The sequence below is a fragment of the Phyllobates terribilis genome, unplaced genomic scaffold, assembly GCF_046119375.1.
Source record: "Phyllobates terribilis strain yellow unplaced genomic scaffold, ASM4611937v1 Scaffold_2__4_contigs__length_985480577, whole genome shotgun sequence".
Taxonomy (NCBI): domain Eukaryota; kingdom Metazoa; phylum Chordata; class Amphibia; order Anura; family Dendrobatidae; genus Phyllobates; species Phyllobates terribilis.
In genome coordinates this window covers 861,889,349-861,910,044 of record NW_027362762.1, presented here as the reverse complement: position 1 = coordinate 861,910,044, position 20,696 = coordinate 861,889,349, and the positions used below count along the sequence as shown (strand labels likewise).

Sequence of the window (20,696 nt, the reverse complement as noted above, 5' to 3'; positions counted from 1 at the left end):
ACTGAGCGCTAGTCCAGGATGTAAGCATACATTTTTTTTTTAAATTTATGTAGCAACCAAATGCCATTAATAAAGGGTTGACCAGTGGTGGACAACCTTTTTATTATTTAAGGGACACTGTGAAGACTAATGGTGGACATACACCTTAAATGTTGACTGTACAACTGCCTGCTATGCTCTCTACCCCTTCCCATACATAAGCATACTCCGCTCAGCCAAGTATGCTTATGTTCTCAATAGATGGATAAAAATAAGCTGTTGACAGACACCTTATCTCCAGTGAGAACAAAGGATCGGACATGTTGAAAACCAACATGCCTAATCCTTCTTTCCCTCAAGATTTGCTGTCAGGGGTAAGTCTAGTGACGCTATACACATTGAGCTGTCCCCAGTCCAGGTGAGGTTTTACTAAAGGCTCAGCAAAACATCAGTGATTTTTCTTGTAGGCAAAAAATAAGCCAATTTTCATCAGTTTTTACTATCAGAGTTTGATCAATATTTATTGCATACGAGAAGGTTTCTCCTATCAAACATGAAAATCGGACAGCACCAGGATGCAACTAGGATGAAGTGCTGTCCAATATTTTACATAGATCCATAAAACTGCATTGATTCGTTTGGTATTCAGGACTCAGATCAAAATCGGAACATGTTTGTGTTCTGTTGTGACCCACTAGGTCAGAAAAAAAAAACACAGACAAGTGAACAGCCCCATAGACTTATGGGTGAACAGCATGAATAGGACACATACAGGAAAAACAGACGTCTGGAGCCACAAGTTGTATGGCCACATATATTCTCAACTCAGGAGCCCAGAGGTGCAAGGCAAGAGAGCTACGTACTGGCTCACCGCGCCGGTGTCCAACAATCAGCAGAGTACAGCACAAAACTGCTCTCCCGCTCGTTACAGATAGCGTGACATTTGTCTCCTGTACAATGATATTACGGTGGACCACACAAAGGTAGAACAAAGCACCAAGCACGGCCCTCACATCTATTTTTACACCTGTCAGAAAACTGCAAGTGCTTCCCCAAGACTCAAGAGAAAATCTATTTCTATCCAATTAGCCATGGGATAAACAGGCGAGAATCTGAAAGTTCAAGTTTCCATTTCAATAGGGTCTAGCAAACATTTTCTCATCTATTTATAATCCCTGGGAAAGGCAGGCAGACATTTCCTGCTTCAGATTATTGTGCCCAAGGTTACAAAAAAAAAAAACCAACACGGGGACAATTCTTTTTACTATGTGACTATATATTCCGCTAAAGGGGCGGACATATCAGAGCAACCTGTGCAGCGGCACAGGGGCCTAAGGGGGCCACTACCACCTCCAAAACAGCAAACCGCTTCCGTCATAGGAAGAACTCTTGGACCGCCAAGGGCCCATATATTGTCTTGCACAGGGGCCTTTTTCTCTCTGTTCCTCCAGATATCCAACAGCCCAGAGCAATGTATGTGACAGCTGGTTCTAGATCTAGAATGCATTAGAGATGTATGGGAGTCTCATACAAACATGGCATATATTTATCCACCGCAAGCAGATGAGGATGACGAAGATGTATCACTTGATACTGCACCCTTATTTTAGGGTTCGTGTTTAGGCCCACAATACTATAAACCCCTGGAAGATCCAATAGCTTTATACTTTGATGAAATTAGTCAATGGAAAAAATAATTTTACATAGAGAAGAATAAATAGGAAAATACAGCGACGAGTCTAAGACAGGTATCAATGTGAGATCAGTGAGCGTCCATCACCCAGCATAAGACCCAACCAGCAAAACTGAGGAGCCAACTCTCCCCATCATTGTGGCCACACAAGCTGGTCCATTCTTGTGGTTGTTTGTTTTTAGAGCATACATATCAAACTCTGGCCCGCAGGGTGGTTTTATTTGGTCCACAACACCAGAACCACCACCCCTATGTGGGGCCATTATTCTGTATGGAGGACTATGTGGGGCCCATTATTTTGTATGGAGGACTATGTGGGGCCATTATACTGTATGGAGGACTATGTGGGGCCATTATTCTGTATGGAGAACTATGTGCAGTCCATTATTCTGTATGGAGGACTATGTGGGCCCATTATTCTGTATGGAGGACTATGTGGGGCCATTATTCTGTATGGAGGACTATGTGGGGCCATTATTCTGTATGGACGACTATGTGGGGCCATTATTCTGTATGGACGACTATGTGGGGCCATTATTCTGTATGGATGACTATGTGGGGCCATTATTCTGTATGGACGACTATGTGGGGCCATTATTCTGTATGGAGACTATGTGGAGTCCATTATTCTGTATGGAGGACTATGTGGAGTCCATTATTCTGTATGGAGGACTATGTGGAGTCCATTATTCTGTATGGAGGACTATGTGGTGCCATTATTCTGTATGGAGGACTATGTGGGGCCATTATTCTGTATGGACGACTATGTGGGGCCATTATTCTGTATGGACGACTATGTGGGGCCATTATTCTGTATGGACGACTATGTGGGGCCATTATTCTGTATGGACGACTATGTGGGGCCATTATTCTGTATGGAGACTATGTGGGGCCATTATTCTGTATGGAGGACTATGTGGAGTCCATTATTCTGTATGGAGGACTATGTGGTGCCATTATTCTGTATGGAGGACTATGTGGGGCCCATTATACTGTATGGACGACTATGTGGGGCCATTATTCTGTATGGACGACTATGTGGGGCCATTATTCTGTATGGAGACTATGTGGGGCCATTATTCTGTATGGAGGACTATGTGGAGTCCATTATTCTGTATGGAGGACTATGTGGAGTCCATTATTCTGTATGGAGGACTATGTGGGGCCATTATTCTGTATGGAGGACTATGTGGGGCCATTATTCTGTATGGAGACTATGTGGAGTCCATTATTCTGTATGGAGACTATGTGGGGCCATTATTCTGTATGGAGGACTATGTGGAGTCCATTATTCTGTATGGAGGACTATGTGGAGTCCATTATTCTGTATGGAGGACTATGTGGTGCCATTATTCTGTATGGAGGACTATGTGGGGCCATTATTCTGTATGGAGGACTATGTGGGGCCCATTATACTGTATGGAGGACTATGTGGGGCCATTATTCTGTATGGAGGACTATGTGGGGCCCATTATACTGTATGGAGGACTATGTGGTGCCAATTTTTACTCTATGGAGGACTATGTGGGGCCATTATTCTGTAGGGAGGACTATGTGGGGCCATTATTCTGTATGGAGGACTATGTCGGGCCCATTACACTGTATACTGGTTGGTCCACGACTTTGTTCAAGTTTTTCATTTTGGCCCTCTGTGTGTTTGAGTTTTATATCCCTGTATTAGAGCTTTGCCACATTCAAGGTCTCAGGGGACAGACCAGACCTTCACACACATCTTAAACCGTGGTAGACATTGTTATTCTTAACTGGACAGTGGTAGAAGAATTCAGAGAGTGGAGGTGAGATGTGGTTTTTGTGCAATTTCAAGATGGCACATGCTGCATACTACAAGCCACGCTTCTTTACAACACGTCCACAACCACTCTGAGCTCTACATGAACCAATGACGTTTTGTTTTGGAGCTTTGTTTGGGCAGTAACTGGTGCAGTTTTTCACCATTTCACATCCCCATGTGAACCCACAACTTTTTGATGTTAAATTACCCACATTTTTATTTTCTACCACCACACAAAATTCAGAGATCTCATCCTACTAATGTAATTACAAGGAGTAACAGACCTGAATAAAATTATCCTCTCACATTTCATCTCTACTCTCCAGTGAAAGCAAATAGCCAAGAGTCCCCCATCCGAAGCAACTTCAAAGGGATGCTTGCAAGTTACTGGAAAGAGAATATTATGCATGCAGCACTAACAAGCTTGGGTAAGAGCAATTCAGCTGAGCAGCACTCATGAGTCAGCAGGTAGCCATCTCTAATGCACCACTAACAGACTCTCCAGCGCCTCCCTCCAACACCGTGCGGCACAATGGGGACCATTCACGTTCAGGAGACTGGAGGCAAAGATTTCTTTCAAGTAAATGATCAGCTGATGACATCCATTTATTTTTTTATCAAATGGCGGCTGTAACAGTGTGCGGACATCCTGGCTTCATGGTTACGGTGCTATAGTGTAGCCTGTCAGTGGGAGCTTGTATCTGGAGCCAGCGTCCTGCATATTGGTCAGTACTCACCTTCAAGGGCTTTCTATCCAGCATTAGTTAAGCATAGTTCATACTATATAGAATAAATGGAAATTGAACAAAGAAACTCCTGCTTTTATGGGAAGTTTGAAAAAAAAACACTATAGTTTTTAAGGGCAGAATCCAAGTACCGTATATTCCGGCGTATAAGACGACTTTTGAAGACTGAAAAATCTTCTGTCTAGTCTGGGGTCGTCTTATACGCCGGTAATGCTTTTGAACTTTCAGAAATTGACATGCGGGGATACTCTGGGGGTGTTAATAAGCTGCCGTGGCCGTATCCCTGCCATGTCGGAGTTAATATAAGGTGGAGGGAGTTAAAATACGGCGGCGGTAGGTCCAGACAGTCAGCGCTTCTGTGCTGAAACGGACACATCGCTGCGTATTCCCAGCTCCGGACACAGCGCAGGGCTTCTGTGCCGACAGCTTTCACTTGTCACAGAAGCGCTGCGCTGTGTCCGGAGCTGGGAAGTTCGCATCGCTTCTGTGACAATATATGAAAAGCCGGCAATTCAGCAGCGGCATAAGCCGGCACCCGACAATTTAGAATAGAAAGAATAGAGCTTCACACATAGATTAGATAGATAGAAACATGTCAGTCACATATATAAGAAGTACAGTGACAGTGTTGGTTACTGTACTTGTCATTTAGTGTAAAGGATTTATTAAAACAAATAATAGTGTTTTCATGCACCGTCTCTTTAAAAAAGCCGACCGGCAATTCAGCAGCGGTACCCGACAATTTATAACAGACAGAATAGAGCTTCACACATAGATTAGATAGATAGAAACATGTCAGTCACATATATATGAAGTACAGTGACAGTGCTGGTTACTGTACTTGTCATCTAGTGTTAAAATAACGGATTTATTAAAAAAAAAATTGGCGTGGGGTTCCCCTTAATTTTAGTCTCTAGCGGAGGTTAAGCAGACGGCTGGGGCAGATGTTTGAAGCCTGGGAAGGGGGTAATACCCACGGAGCTTCCCAGGCTACTAATATCAGCCCCCAGCTGAATACCTAGCCTTTACTAGCTATTAAAATGGGGGATCCCAAAAAAATGACGTGGGGTCCCCCCTATTTTAATAGCTAGCAAAGGCTAGGCAGACAGCTGGAGGCTGATATTAATAGCCCAGGAAGGGAGCCATGAATATTGGCCCCCTCCCAGGCTAGAAACACCAGCCGTCAGCCGCCCCAGAAATGGCGCATTCATAGGATGCGCCAATTCTGGCACTTAGCCTCGCTCTTCCCACTGCCCTGTAGCGGTGGCAGTGGGGTAATAGGGCTGGGGTTGATGTCAGCTTATAATGCCAGCTGACATCAAGCCCAGGTTAGTAATGGAGAGGCGTCTATAAGACACCCCCATTACTAACCCCATAGTCAAAGTTAAAAAAAACACAAACACCCAGAATAAAGTCCTTTAATTGAAATAAAGACACAAATCTTTATTGTTCTAAATTAAACCATACTTACCATCACGCCCATTCCAGCTGAAGCCAACGATCTCCTGTAATAAAAATAAAATAATAAAGCAACCTCATCCTTACCTTTCCATGGTTCCCAGGACGGGTCCAGCTCTGCTACATCGAGATGACAGGCTGGACCGCAGCAGAACGCTGCCATCCAGCCTGTCATCCCGCAGACACTGAGAAGCGCAGGCATGCTTGCGCTCCTCAGTGTCTGACTGTGACGGCATCCAGATGAGCCGACAATGAACTCAGCTCACCTCCTGGACGTCCGTCACTGACAGCGTGGGAAACTTCTACTGCGCATGCGTGGAGCAGGAGAATTTTCCCACGCTGTCAGTGACGTGCATGAGGTGAGCCGAGTTCATTGGACATGATCTCGGCTCATCTGGATGCCGTCACAGTCAGACACTGAGGAGCACAAGCATGCCTGCGCTTCTCAGTGTCTGCCGCATGGCAAGCTGAACGGCAGCGTTCTGCTGCGGTGCAGCCTGTCATGTGAATGTAGCAGAGCTGGACCGGTCCTGGGAACCATGGAGAGGTAAGGATGAGGTTGCTTTATTATTTTACTTTTATTGCAGGAGATCGTTGGCTTCAGCTGGAATGGGCGTGATGGTAAGTATGGTTTAATTTAGAACATTAAAAAATTGTGTCTTTATTTCAATTAAAGGACTTTATTCTGGGTGTTGTGTTTTTTTTAATTACTTTACTAGAAATTCATGGTGGTCATGTCTAATATTGGCGTGACCCCATGAATTTCGGGCTTAGGGCCAGCTGATAATGCCAAGCTGGCCCTAACCCCTTTATTACCCAGTGAGCCACCGCACCAGGGCCCTGGATGAGTTGGGTACAGCGCCAGAAGATGGCGCTTCTATGAACGCGCCATTTTCCGGGGTGGCTGCGGACTGCAATTTGCAGCGGGGGGGGGCCCAGAAAGCTTGGGCCTCCCTGCGCTGCGGATTCCAGCCCCCAGCTGCCTAGTTGTACCTGGCTGGACACAAAAATAGGGCGAAGCCCCACGTATTTTTTTTTAAAATTATTTCATGAAATAATTTAAAAAAAAAGGGCTTCCCTATATTGTTGTGTCCGGCCAGGTACAAATAGGCAGCTGGTGGTTGGGTGCAGCCCGTTCCTGCCTGCTGTACCTGGCTGGACACAAAAATATGGCGAAGCCCCACGTCAACATTTTTGGGAAAAATGAATTACAAAATTAATAATTTAGGGACTGCATCTTTATTAACCCCTCAATTGTCATTTAGTGTTAAAATAAAGGATTTTTTAAAAAGAAAATTGGCGTGGGATCCACCATCATTATAGTCTCTAGCGGAGGTTAAGCAGACGGCTGGGGCAGATGTTTGAAGTCTGGGAAGGGGGTAATACCCACGGAGCTTCCCAGGCTACTAATATCAGCCCCCAGCTGAATACCTAGCCTTTACTAGCTATTAGAATGGGGGACCCCCCCAAAAAATGACGTGGGGTCCCCCCTATTTTAATATGTTTATGAGTGACAGTTTTCCTGCTATATACCTGCATGTCATAAGAATTTAAATTAAAAAAAGGACAATGTTAAATTCAAATCTGTTTTTTTTTAATTTTTACCGGTGTTTGGTATGCGTTGGAAAAGGGGTAGTCTTATACGGTGAATATATCCTAAACTCGATATTTTAACAGGAAAGTAGGGGGGTCGTCTTATACACCAGGTCGTCTTATACGCCGGAATATACGGTATTTATGCATTAAAAAAAACAAAAACACTCAATTTCAAATCTGTACGAAAATGCTTTGCAAAAAGTAAAAATAAATGCAATAATCAGAGCAGATTACTATTGCAAACTTTGGTGCAGACACATGCAGAAAAAAAAACTGAAGCTCTTTTTGCAAGAGGGAGCATGGCCTTCGTTATTAGCGGTGGAAACAAGAGAAATTGCTAAATTGTACATTTTTTGTCGATCTCCACTATAAAGAAATCTCTCACTAGAATCAATCACAGGGTGCAATAACATCAAAAACGTAAAAGCTGCAAACTAGACTAAACGGGAATGGAAATGGTGACGTGGCTCAGTGAGGACGGTGCACCGGCACAATCTCCATTGACCTTGTTATTCCCTCTCCAGTGTTGTGTGTTATAAAGCTCCATCCATGGAAACTGTTCCACCCAGCGACCTGGATAGGAAGCTGATGCCCTCTGCATGTTTCTAATTATCCTGACAGTCGTTCACACAATGAAGGAAATCTGGGGAAATGAGCCGATGCTGGATGCTTAAATGTAATTGTGAAGGAGCACACATCTATTAACAAATCCACCCGGCCATGGTGGAAGCCATTTGTAAGGATCAACGGGATACATTCACGGTAACCACATCTATATGTGGAGGAAATACCGGCATTATATAACGGGCTGGCAGCCGGCTATCTGTACTGACAAAACACTGCTCTGTGACAGACGACTGGAAGAGAAGGGGAATTTAGTCCTGGCAAGAAGAAAAAGCACCGATTCACCTTTGTGGTAGGAGTTCTGCTCCAAGGGCTGATGATGAAACCTATGGGGGAGATTACTCTATTATTTCTTAAAGGAATACACCCTAACCAAAGGCATCCAAGATGGCTCAATCGCTGGGATCAGCATTCTTCATTCATACATGCACCTCAATGGAGATTGCACAAAACAACCTGCGGCCTTTAAAGAGAACCTGTCAGCAGGACAGGCAGTGTGTTGGGGCTGCTGCACTGATTAATAGGATACCTTGGTGGTTCTTGTGTAATCAGTGTGTGCAGTTTTGAGTTAATGATATGCCCGTGCTCCGGGGCGGGACTGTAGGCAGGGTCTTTCCTTGGTGCTCTAGGCCAGATCAGCAAGAAAAGCCCTGCCCACAGGCCCGCCCGTGTCTCTCTGACCGTCTCTATGATGAGGAACATACTTGTACTTCTGGGCAGCCTCTGGGAAGATCTTATCTTGCTGATCTGGCCTAGAGCACCAGGATAAGACCCTGCCTACAGTCCCGCCCCGGAGCACAGGCATATCATTAACTCAGAACTGCAAACACTGATTACACAAGAACCACAAGACGGATTTCTTCACCTCAGGTATCCTATTAATCAGTTTAACGGCGCCAACATGACAATGCCTGTCATTTATTTAGCAAAATCCTGCTAACAGGTTAGCTTTAAACAAAAGAAATACAGATGGGACCTTCTGAAACGCGTGTCTAAACCTGACAGGTCAGCAAAACACAATAGTTTAGCATACATTTTTTTGTCGCATGGCGGCAATGGATGCTGTCCTCCCTACATAGGCTCCCAGGTAGTGTATGATCAAAGGGAGTCAGGGTGGTAAATGTGGTTATGGTGGAATAATCCCTTCTAAGCCCCAATTTGGGGTGTATTCCCCATTCCTCACATGAAAATCTACAATCTTTACCAGGTGTTTTCCAGCCTGTTGATACGGATTGCCTATCCGAAGTATAGGTCAGCAATACCAGATTGGTGGGGGTCCGACACCCAGCACACCAACCAGACAGCTGTAATCACTTCCAGCCTGAAGTCAAGTGTGTACGGAGCAAGGACAGCACAGCTCCGGGTACCACCGGGTACAGCTGCTCAGCTCAATTTATTTAAAGGCCCACATACACATGAGAATAACGTTGGCAGACTCAGCCGACGGTCTGATATGTATGGGGGCACGGACTCTCCTCCACACAGATGATGTAGAGGGAGATACGGATCCAGTATGAGCATTTTCGGACAGCCGATCCTTTTCTTCTAGCGAGAGAATCTTGCAGTGACTCTAATAGAGAACACAGGAGCGCTCGGAAGAGCAGAGTTGGTAAAGACAACTGATCGATATATATATCCATTGTTCGTCCGACAGCTCTTTATTGTACATAGTACTCATAAATCTATTGCACCTTGTCAGAATCAAAGTGAATATATTTAGTCAGATGGGTATATTTGCACTGAAACACTACAAGTATTAACAATGCTTTCCATCTGCACCCACTGGTTGTTATCATAGGTTATACGTCTGCTCTGTTATTTGTGGACTTTGCATTTACTATTCCTGTGCATCCATGTGGATATTAGTGGTGGTGCCGCAAGACCTTGATGGATAATTATTACCATCCGCTATTAAAGAACAATAGGTAAATGGCACATTGTGCGAGAAAACATTAACTCCAGATAAAGGGTTCACAAACATTCAAGAGTTCAGATGTCAGATGGAAATACTCTTCATATTACACCAATTAACACCCTGGGTGGGTGATGTAGACATGACAGCCCCCCAGGTCATCCCACTTCTCGCATAACTAGCAGATCGTGACACAGCAGCCATGGTCAGAGCAGAGGTAAGCAGGGACAGTCTCTGTCTGTGGATGACACAGATACCAGCCATACTGGTCTACAATGAATCACTCCAGTCTGGCCGCTCCCTGACCGTGGTCACCTGCTGTATAGTCATCCACACTGTCACTTTCCCTGGTCCTGACTCATTAGTTGTGCGTAGACTTTCTCAGACGTCCCTGAGCTTATGACCTTACAGTTCAGCAGGTATAATTTAGACAAGTCATCAATGTCTGGAAATCAGGAAAATATGTCAACTCTGAGCTGATGGGGTTCAATGGAGCCGAAAAACTGCAAATACCGACAACAGATTGAGGTTTACTGGCACGTAAGGAATTAAAGGTTAATTAAAGCATCCAGTGCAACAATGGTCAGCAACCTTCAGTACGCCAGCAAACAACTCCTAGCATTCACAAAAAGCCACAGGCGGCCAGATGGCGAAGGGCATGTTGGGAGTTGTAGTTCCACAGGTTGCTGACCCTTGCACCACAACATGGGGGTGATAAATAATGATTGAGGCAGAGTTTACATCAGACAAATTGTTGCATTAAACAACCGTTTGCAGATCGAGGGGCATTTAACAGTCTGTTTACACAGGCAAACCGCACGTCCATGCACACAGAATGATCAGTAATAGATTGCTCAGTGCACATAGGCGCCGCTGATCTAAGCAGCACATGTCCTGATTTATACACAATGATGCGCTGCTGAGAACGATAGTAATTTCACCCAATTTTATCATCATGATAATCTGCAGCCTGTTTACACTGCCCAATTACTGGCAAATGAGCGTACCTAAGAACACATTCACAAAAATCAGCCAGTATGAACCCATCCTAAAGGCCCCGTCACACTAAGCGAGATCGGTGCTGAGTCACAAGTTCTGTGACGCAACAGCGACCTTAGCAGCGATCTCGCTACGTTTGACACGTAGCAGCGACCAGGCCCCTGCTGTGAGATCGCTGGTCGTGTCGGAATGGTCTGGACCTTTTTTTGATCGTTGAGGTTCCGCTGGGTAGCATGCATCGGTGTGTTTGACACCTTACCACCGACCTCGTTGGCAACTCAGACACAGAAACACATAGGCGTGCATCGTTATACAGGTCGCCGCATCGTTGCTGCGTCGTTGGGAAGATCTGACTGTTTGACATCTCACCAGCGACCACATAGCGACGCAGCAACGATCCCTGCCAGGTCGTATCGTTGTCGGGATCGCTGTAGCGTCGCTAAGTGTGACAGTACCTTAAGGCTCCGTTCACATGTGCAATTGTTATCCATTTGTAATGAATCCAGTATAAATAACAAAAAACTATATCCGTTGCACACTTTGGTTTCTGTTTTACATGCGTTTTTGTTCTATTCGTAATGGATCCGTTTTTACTGGGTGTCACTGGGGTGTGCACAGGGCTTAAAAAATGGATCTGTTAACCAATGGCCATCCAATATTTTTTTCCCATGGGCTTCAATGAAAAAAAACTAACAAAAAAACCAAACCCATAGATCCAGTTGCTATCTATTTTTTGGTCAGACAAAAAAGTTGTGCAGATAAGTTTGTGATCCATCTCTGGCATATGTATATTTTTTCATGGAGGAGCGCGGTTATTAATGGCACCTTTATCATCTGTATACTAAACTACTCATTGATGGACCTGCACAGCTCTGTGTAGAGTGACCACTGATGGACCTGCACAGCTCTGTGTACAGTGACCATTGATGGACCTGCACAGCTCTGTGTACAGTGATCACTGATGGACCTGCACAGCTCTGTGTACAGTGACCATTGATGGACCTGCACAGCTCTGTGTACAGTGACCACTGATGGACCTGCACAGCTCTGTGTACAGTGACCATTGATGGACCTGCACAGCTCTGTGTACAGTGACCATTGATGGACCTGCACAGCTCTGTGTACAGTGACCACTGATGGACCTGGACAGCTCTGTGTAAAGTGACCATTGATGGACCTGGACAGCTCTGTGCAGAGTGACCACTGATGGACCTGCACAGCTCTGTGTAAAGTGACCATTGATGGACCTGGACAGCTCTGTGTAGAGTGACCATTGATGGACCTGGACAGCTCTGTGTAGAGTGACCATTGATGGACCTGGACAGCTCTGGGTAGAGTGACAATTGATGGACCTGGACAGCTCTGTGTAGAGTGACCATTGATGGACCTGGACAGCTCTGTGTAGAGTGACCATTGATGGACCTGGACAGCTCTGTGTAGAGTGACCATTGATGGACCTGGACAGCTCTGTGTAGAGTGACCATTGATGGACCTGGACAGCTCTGTGTAGAGTGACCATTGATGGACCTGGACAGCTCTGTGTAGAGTGACCATTGATGGACCTGGACAGCTCTGTGTAGAGTGACCATTGATGGACCTGGACAGCTCTGTGTAGAGTGACCATTGATAGACCTGGACAGCTCTGTGGAGAGTGACCATTGATGGACCTGGACAGCTCTGTGTAGAGTGACCATTGATGGACTTGGACAGCTCTGTGTAAAGTGACCATTGATGGAACTGCACAGCTCTGTGTAAAGTGACCATTGATGGACCTGGACAGCTCTGTGTAGAGTGACCATTGATGGACCTGGACAGCTCTGTGTAAAGTGACCATTGATGGACCTGGACAGCTCTGTGTAAAGTGACCACTGATGGACCTGGACAGCTCTCTGTGAAGTGACCATTGATGAACCTGGACAGCTCTCTGTTTAGTGACCACTGATGAACTTGGACAGCTCTCTGTGTAGTGACCACTGATGGACCTGGACAGCTCTGTGTAGAGTGACCATTGATGGACCTGGACAGTTCTGTGTAAAGTGACCATTGATGGACCTGGACAGCTCTCTGTGTAGTGACCACTGATGAACCTGGACAGCTCTCTGTGTAGTGACCACTGATGGACCTGGACAGCTCTGTGTAGAGTGACCATTGATGGACCTGGACAGCTCTGTGTAAAGTGACCACTGATGGACCTGGACAGCTCTCTGTGAAGTGACCATTGATGAACCTGGACAGCTCTCTGTGTAGTGACCACTGATGGACCTGGACAGCTCTGTGTAGAGTGACCATTGATGGACCTGGACAGCTCTGTGTAGAGTGACCATTGATGGACCTGGACAGCTCTGTGTAAAGTGACCACTGATGGACCTGGGCAGCTCTCTGTGAAGTGACCATTGATGAACCTGGACAGCTCTCTGTGTAGTGACCACTGATGGACCTGGACAGCTCTCTGTGTAGTGGCCATTGCTGGGTACTGCAGCTTCGCTCCAATTCACTTTATTAGTAGCTTGGCTGCAGCACCTGATAACGGCCACTACACAGTGCACAGAGCTGTGCTTTTCCGTGTACATACACAGAGTACATCCGGCCGCCGCCAGTGTTGCAAACAACTGATTCGTATTGAATCTCCACCAATTTGATATTGATGACCTATCCAAAGCATAGGCCATCAGTATTTAACATGATCCCGTAAGCAAGCATCACTGGTGGTCATCGCAAGCATGTGTGACCCTACTGTACCTTGTACGGGGCTATTTTCCCCTCACTCATTCACTCCCTGCATGTGTATACTATATGAAATATAATATACATACACACACACATACATACACACACTATATGAAATATAGTGTATACTATATGAAAAAAAAAATTATATATATATATATATTATATATATATATAATTTTTTTTTTTCATTCATTCCACTGTAGGAAATCTTTTCCTGGAGTCCATGTGGTTCTTGCTTTTACGCCTTGGTTCCTACTGAAGGTCTGTGTACAAGCCAAAGAGGCTTTACCAAAATACCCCCTAAGTAAGAAAAACTTTTAGATCTGTAATTAGTCAAATTAATTCACAAATGGACAATAGGAGACATTTCCTCTTGAAACAATAAAATTCCTGAGTTGGCTTACATGAATTCACAAGCCAAGGCTACTCCATTATCCAGCAGTACCTCCGCCAGCTGCTATCCCCGGCCATTATGTGCTCACAGCCGAGCAATGCTGTGCACGCCTGGCGTCTATGGCACCGTGCTAGCGTGCTCTCCTGGAATGGGGTGGCACGCATACTACATCATAGCACACATTCTCCTGACAGCTGCCCGCTGCACCAGCTGCTGGCCGCCCTCATCAGCAATGAGTGCCGTTATCATCACACACAAAGGCCACTTCTCCTGCCACTCATTCAGGATGACTTCTGGGCAGCGGTGCCGCTCCGCTCACTTACATCTGACTGCAATGTGATACTGCTGTATACAGCACAGATTCTGCTCTGTTGACCTACAGAATATACGCCTGACACCAGAGTCGCCATACAAAGTGCCTCTTACACTGTCAATAAATGTAGATAGGAATTGCTTCATTATTCCTGCCCAAAATTGCAAAACAAACAACCCATATAACAGTATCAAGCTGTACCATGCCCATCACATCCAATGGTCACACATGATAGCAGTCACAGGGTGCAGTCCCAGCCTATATAACTCCTACCAGTGCCCCTGTATAAGTGGATATGATACGATTACTCTGTACACATTAAGTCCAGTCCTAACACTTTGATGTAGAAGCCCTGCTCACAAGACACAGATGGTAACAATCTGCACAACAGAAAACAGACTTCACCAAGGGTCCAAAAGGAATGTAATATTACCAACCAGGGCCGGGAAAATGACCCCAATGCCATATAGAATGGCATATACATAGCTCCTGCAATCTACCTCCACTAATGGGAGATGAGCTCGTTGGCCATAAACACATACTGATATCCTGATGTGGTTTCACATAGAACTGGAATACATCATATCTGACGTAGCAGCTGAAATGACAGACTTAGCTCTGCTACATCAGAGCTGAAAAGATCATACTCGGCTCTGCTACATCAGAGCTGAAAAGATCATACTCGGCTCTGCTACATCAGAGCTGAAAAGATCATACTCGGCTCTGCTACATCAGAGCTGAAAAGACCATACTCGGCTCTGCTACATCAGAGCTGAAAAGATCATACTCGGCTCTGCTACATCAGAGCTGAAAAGATCATACTCTGCTCTGCTACATCAGATATGATGTCCTCCGCATGCGTATTATAAATTACATACTAAAATCAGTTTATAAATCCAGATTCTATCTAGCAGTACCCGAATATGGATAAATCACTGACAGCCCCAATCTACTACTGAATAAAATGACTATACAATGAGCAGACATGGAAAAGCTGCCAGCGCTGAGCGTGCCATCTGTCGGCGCCAGCACAACACCACATTATTTAATCTACCCGGCAGCAGGAACATCTGTATTTAACAGAGGACTAATGTTTGTGTTCTTCGTTTCCTGCGGGGGGAGAATCTAAACCACAACTGTAAAATCCCAGAGAACGCAACTAGTCGGGCATTATTGCCACAGCGTCCCTTCAAGATCTATACCAATGGATATCCTTCTCACTTCCCAAACCAACCTTCCAGTGCATTTATCATGGGGTGCCAAAGGGTTACAACAAAAACAGGGGTGAAGCGAGTGTAAGTCAATTACCTTTGGTCTAAGCAGCTTGTTCCGAACCCGTCCCCAGAGTCGGGCCCCGGTGTTGGCTGGACGTTTGGCCCCCGCGTCCTTCATCCTCTCCAGGCAGCAGTGCTCCAGGTGCTCGCACACAGAGTTTAGGTTGCAGTCAGTCTGCATGATCACCTCCGTCATGCCTTGCTGCAGGTATGGCGATCTGCTGAATTCTTCCTCTTTACTCCTGAGCGGACTCTGTGTCACTTCTGCTCAGACACCTGTATAAAGGGAACAACCCCCCTGTCCCCCACCCACGTTGCTCTCCCAGTGACTATCACTCCTCATTCCACCCCAGGAAGCTTTTCTTGCACAAGCACAAATCAATGAGAAGAGATTCTGGTCAGCAAAGTGCAGAAATCCCAGCTCAGCTTCTTACAGAAACCTGCGGATAACAATCCAGCCTGAAGCTTCATACAACTGAGCACAGGCTCACAAGCAAGGAAGGGGATGCAAAAGGCGGCCCCCAGTCTCCCCCCACACTCCTCCCTTTTGCCTGGGCTCTCCCCTTCACATCTTAACCATTTGGATACCACTCCAGGGAATGGACACTAATCCTTAACCTGTAAGGTCACTTGATAACTAAAATAGGGTCAAACCTGCTGAAACATAATCTCACAATGACACTCATTGATTACAGCTCTGCAGACGCTCCATGCCTAGCGAGTATAAGGCACTCAGACCAATGTTAGTCTATGAGACTGCACATGTCAGATTTTTTTCCGCAGACCCATTTGCAGCACTGCAGCATGCCTGAGTTAGATCCAATATTAAGATTGCACTCGGCCATGCAAGTCAATGAGTCCATGGAAGCCATCGGACTGCACTCGGATGGCATCTGGGTGCAGTCCGATTTCCACGAACTGACAAAATGGAGAATATGGAGAAATATTTTCCCCATTTTCTCCTTATCTGAGAGAATCGGATCACAGTGTGGGCAAATTGGGATCTGCATAATCGTCCCGACTCTCTCGTTTGAGAGAATACACGGTGGTATCCACCTGCCCTTAAGGTATGGTCACACAGAGGTTTCGGACTTATTCTTGGCATGGATTCCGCACCAAAATCCACATGTACAACACTTAAAATCGGCTTGCAACATACTTCCCATTAGTTTGAATAAAGAAAACAGTTCCCATCGCATTTTTTTCACGTGTTTTTCATCGAGTGTTAAAAAAAATAAAGTAGTGTCATGTCAATTTTTTTATGCATTTTCTGCATTTAAATCGCAGCAAAAAGCACATTTTTGTGGAGGTTTATGATGAGCTTTTTGCAGCGGAAATGTGTCAAAATCACTATTGCTACACCTCATATAATTAAAAATACATTTAAAAAAGTGTGTAACGGCCCTTTAATGCTTATTACATTCATACTTTGCTTGCAGTATTTCATTTAGTGATTGTAGAGAAATCCAGCCTTGAAATTTTAATCGCAAGTGCAGGGGGCAGACACTGCCTCGCTCGCTTTTCCCTGCCTACTGCCGGCCTCTGATGGCGCAGGCGCTGTCATTGCCAGGGTTGTCTCATCAAAGGGGGCTGTGCATGCGCAGATCGATCAACCCCCTCGGATGAGAGGACACTGGCAATGACGGCGCCTGTGCAGAATCTAGGATAGGAGAGGCAGGTCACTCTGAGAAAAGTGACCCATCCATCAGTGGTCAGCGGTGGGGAGGGAAGAGGGAAAGAGGAGGGAGAGTAGGATGTGCTGTGTCCGTCCCCTGCAATTGAGATTAAAATGTCAAGGTCTGGATTTCTCTACAATTTCCAAACTAAATACTACAAGCAAAGTATGGATTCAATAAGCATTAAAGGGCCGTTACACATAAGCCTTTAGTTAAAGTTAGTGTAATATCCTGATGACAGTTTCCCTTTAATTAGATCTCATAGGAACGCAGTGTGACAATCAATAAGGCCGGAAATCTCCATAGACTTTTGGGAAATTTTTGTTCTGGAATCATACACTCATTGTCTCATCTGATCTGTAAACACTGCTCAAGTGGCCCTAAATCGGATTGAAAAATAAGTAGTGTGAATAAGCCCCAAGAGTGGCCATATGCACGGTGGGTTCATTGCAGACGTCACCCCTGATACACCAAGAGAGGTGAAGTTCACGTGGCAAGTTTCCAAAGCATGCAGAACATATTTTCAACTGAATTTGCAGCAAAATTTGCAGAAGATTTCTTGTGCTGTGTGCGGAATCAGCTATAAAAAGCCAGACTCCTGTAAACGCTAGGTGACTTCCCGTGTGAAAACAGATTTCATCGCTGCTTTTTTCCAAAACAGACTTGGCAAATGTAAAAGTTTCATGAATGAATTACTATTAATGTGTTATTTTAGGGGGGTGAGGGTAATATTCACAAAGGTAAAAGGTAACATATCTCATACAGCCCACTGTCATGTACCCATATATGAACTGCAGTGAATGACTGGAAATGTGGAAAGGCTGGTACAGTAATGGGGTCACACTGAACCCCAACCCAAAAGAATATCACTGCTATTACTACTATAAAACAGCGTGTTATAGCCTAGGGGTGTATTTGTATGAGAACATATTTTCACATTTTTTGCAGGGACTCTTGTAAAATCTCAGTTTTGTTGAGGTTTCTGGGAATTTAACAAAACTTTGCCAAAATGTTAGATATTAAGAAAAAATGACATCCTTATATAGAATTGCTCAGTGATCTCCTGCTGCTCAGCCATGTCCCTGCTTATACTTCTGTATGATGGTCTGTTGTCTATATGGACAACGCTGTGTGTGAGCGGGCCGGATCAATGTGCAGAAGTGACAGCGCTATGGTAGGCATTTCTGCCCAGCGACTAGGATTGGGCTACTTACATAGGCAGATGCGGTGGACGCCATCAGCAGCAGAATAGAAATGGTGAAGCGTTCTTAAGGTAAAACTTGTATTACGATACGTTCACACCTATGCTATTAATTAATAAATACCATTATAGTCAATGGTGTTGGGCATTATTCAGGTGTAGTCTGTGCACAGGGGCCCATTGTCGTCTTAATGCATATTTCTATTAGATTGCATGCAGGGACTTGAGCTAATGAATTTCACAGCTTCCAATTACTGATGGATTTTTTGACTATGGCCTCTTTCACGTGTCAGGTTTTCATAGATAAAACTCAAGCCCCATATAGCCTAAGGGGCAGATTATATGTCCATGCGTTTTTATGTACCATGTGGTCGACAACACAATATGGAGACATGTCTGATTTTGAGTCACTGATCAAACTCTTCAATGCGAGTCTATGGGTCTGTGAAAAAAATTGGGAAGCCCTCAGATGCCATCCATGTGCCGTCCATTTTTAATACAGATGCTGAATTGCTTTGCAGTACCCAGGTCCGGCAGCCGGATCAGTAATCCGTGGCTTCTGGATGGAAACCCTGTGACCCGCCTTGTACCCAGGGCCGGCTCCAGGTTTTCTGGGCCCCGGGCGAAAGAGTCTCAGTGGGCCCCTTTAATACATACCACGATTCATGATGCACAGATACCGCAGAGAAATATATATATAGTACAATGCAAAGATTTCACTTCTTACATTACATGAGCGATATCTATTGTAAATTCTACAATAGCTCAGAAACAGGCGAATCGCTCCATACAGAATAGTGGCCCCCATAAAATGCTCTATACAGGAGACTGGCCCCCATATAAGGCCCCATACGGAATACTGACCCCCATATAAGGCCCCATACGGAATACTGGCCCCCATATAAGGCTCCATACGGAATAATGGCCCCCATACAAGGCTCCATACGGAATACTGGCCCCCATATAAGGCTCCATACGGAATACTGGCCCCCATATAAGGCTCCATACGGAATACTTGGCCCCCATATAAGGCTCCATACAGAATACTGGCCTCCATATAAGGCTCCATACGGAATACTGGCCCCCATATAACGCTCCATACAGGATACTGGCCCCCATATAACGCTCCATACAGGATACTGGCCCCCATATAACGCTCCATACAGGATACTGGTCCCCTTATAACGCTCCATACAGGATAGTGGCCCCCATATAATGCTGCATGCAGGCCGTTACCCCCCCCTTATAATGCTCCATGCAGGCTGTTACCCCCCACATAATGCACTATGCAGGCTGTCCCCCCCCCCTTATAATGCCCCATGCAGGCTGTTCCCCACCTTATAATGCCCCATGCAGGCTGTCACCCCCCTCTTTATAATGCCCCATGCAGGATGTCACCCCCCTCTCTTTATAATGCCCCATGCAGGATGTCGCCCCCCTCTCTTTATAATGCCCCATGCAGGATGTCACCCCCCCTCTCTTTATAATGCTACATGCAGGATGTAACCCCCCCTCTTTTTATAATGCCCCATGCAGGATGTCACCCCCCTCTCTTTATAATGCCCCATGCAGGATGTCACCCCCCCTCTCTTTATAATGCCCCATGCAAGATGTCACCCCCCCATATTATGCCCCATGCAAGATGTCACCCCCCCCCCCCCATATTATGCCCCATGCCTCCGTACATTAAAAAAAAATAAAAAATCAAATACTCACCTCCCTCCTCCTCACCTGCTGCAGATGCTCGGGTCCGGACTCCAGCGTTGCCGCCGTTGTCCCGCTCTGCGCTCCCTGTGACGGCTCAGGGGAGCACGCGGTGGAAAGACATCACCGCGCCCTCTGACCTGAGACGTCACAGGGAGCGCACGGCAGGAAGACAGCGGATCTGCGGAGGCACGGGGAGAGGTAAGTATCTGGCTGCTGGGGCCCTGAGCAAGCGGAGGAAAAGGGCGAGCGCTGACACCGCTCTCCTCCGCCCATAGCCCAGCGGGGTGCGCGACCGCCAGTGGGCCCCCCTGCCTGCTCAGGGCCCCGGCACTTGCCCGGGTGTGCCGGGTGCTGACGCCGGCCCTGCTTGTACCTGCTGGTATCCCAGACTGCTCTTTTGATTATTTGGCCCGCCAAGAGGTCACGGCCTGACGCACATAGAACAATGCACCAGGCATTGACCCGGCCGTTGGACTTCTTGAGTTCTGAGCAATGTAATTGGCAGTAGAAGCTTGAAAATACACTGATGAAATTTGCTACATATCATTTTAACTGTAGACTTTATCCTTTGCATTACAATGATGCAATCTGTGGGTCAGTAC

At 45.8% G+C, this 20,696-nt stretch overlaps 1 protein-coding gene across 6 annotated transcripts in view; it reads right to left on the bottom strand.

Moving 5' to 3' along the window:
• The window catches only part of ABR (ABR activator of RhoGEF and GTPase), a 424,780-nt gene that overhangs the window by 16,707 nt on the left and 387,377 nt on the right, over positions 1-20,696 (bottom strand). The window contains exon 1 of one of the 6 annotated variants that reach the window (XM_073667987.1): positions 15,545-16,017. The exons of the other annotated variants lie outside the window; for them this stretch is intronic. Within the exon in view, the coding sequence (XP_073524088.1) occupies positions 15,545-15,706 (162 nt within the window). The 5' untranslated portion in view covers positions 15,707-16,017. Of the gene's footprint in view, positions 1-15,544; positions 16,018-20,696 lie in introns of those variants that run through there. 6 annotated transcript variants of the gene reach the window in all.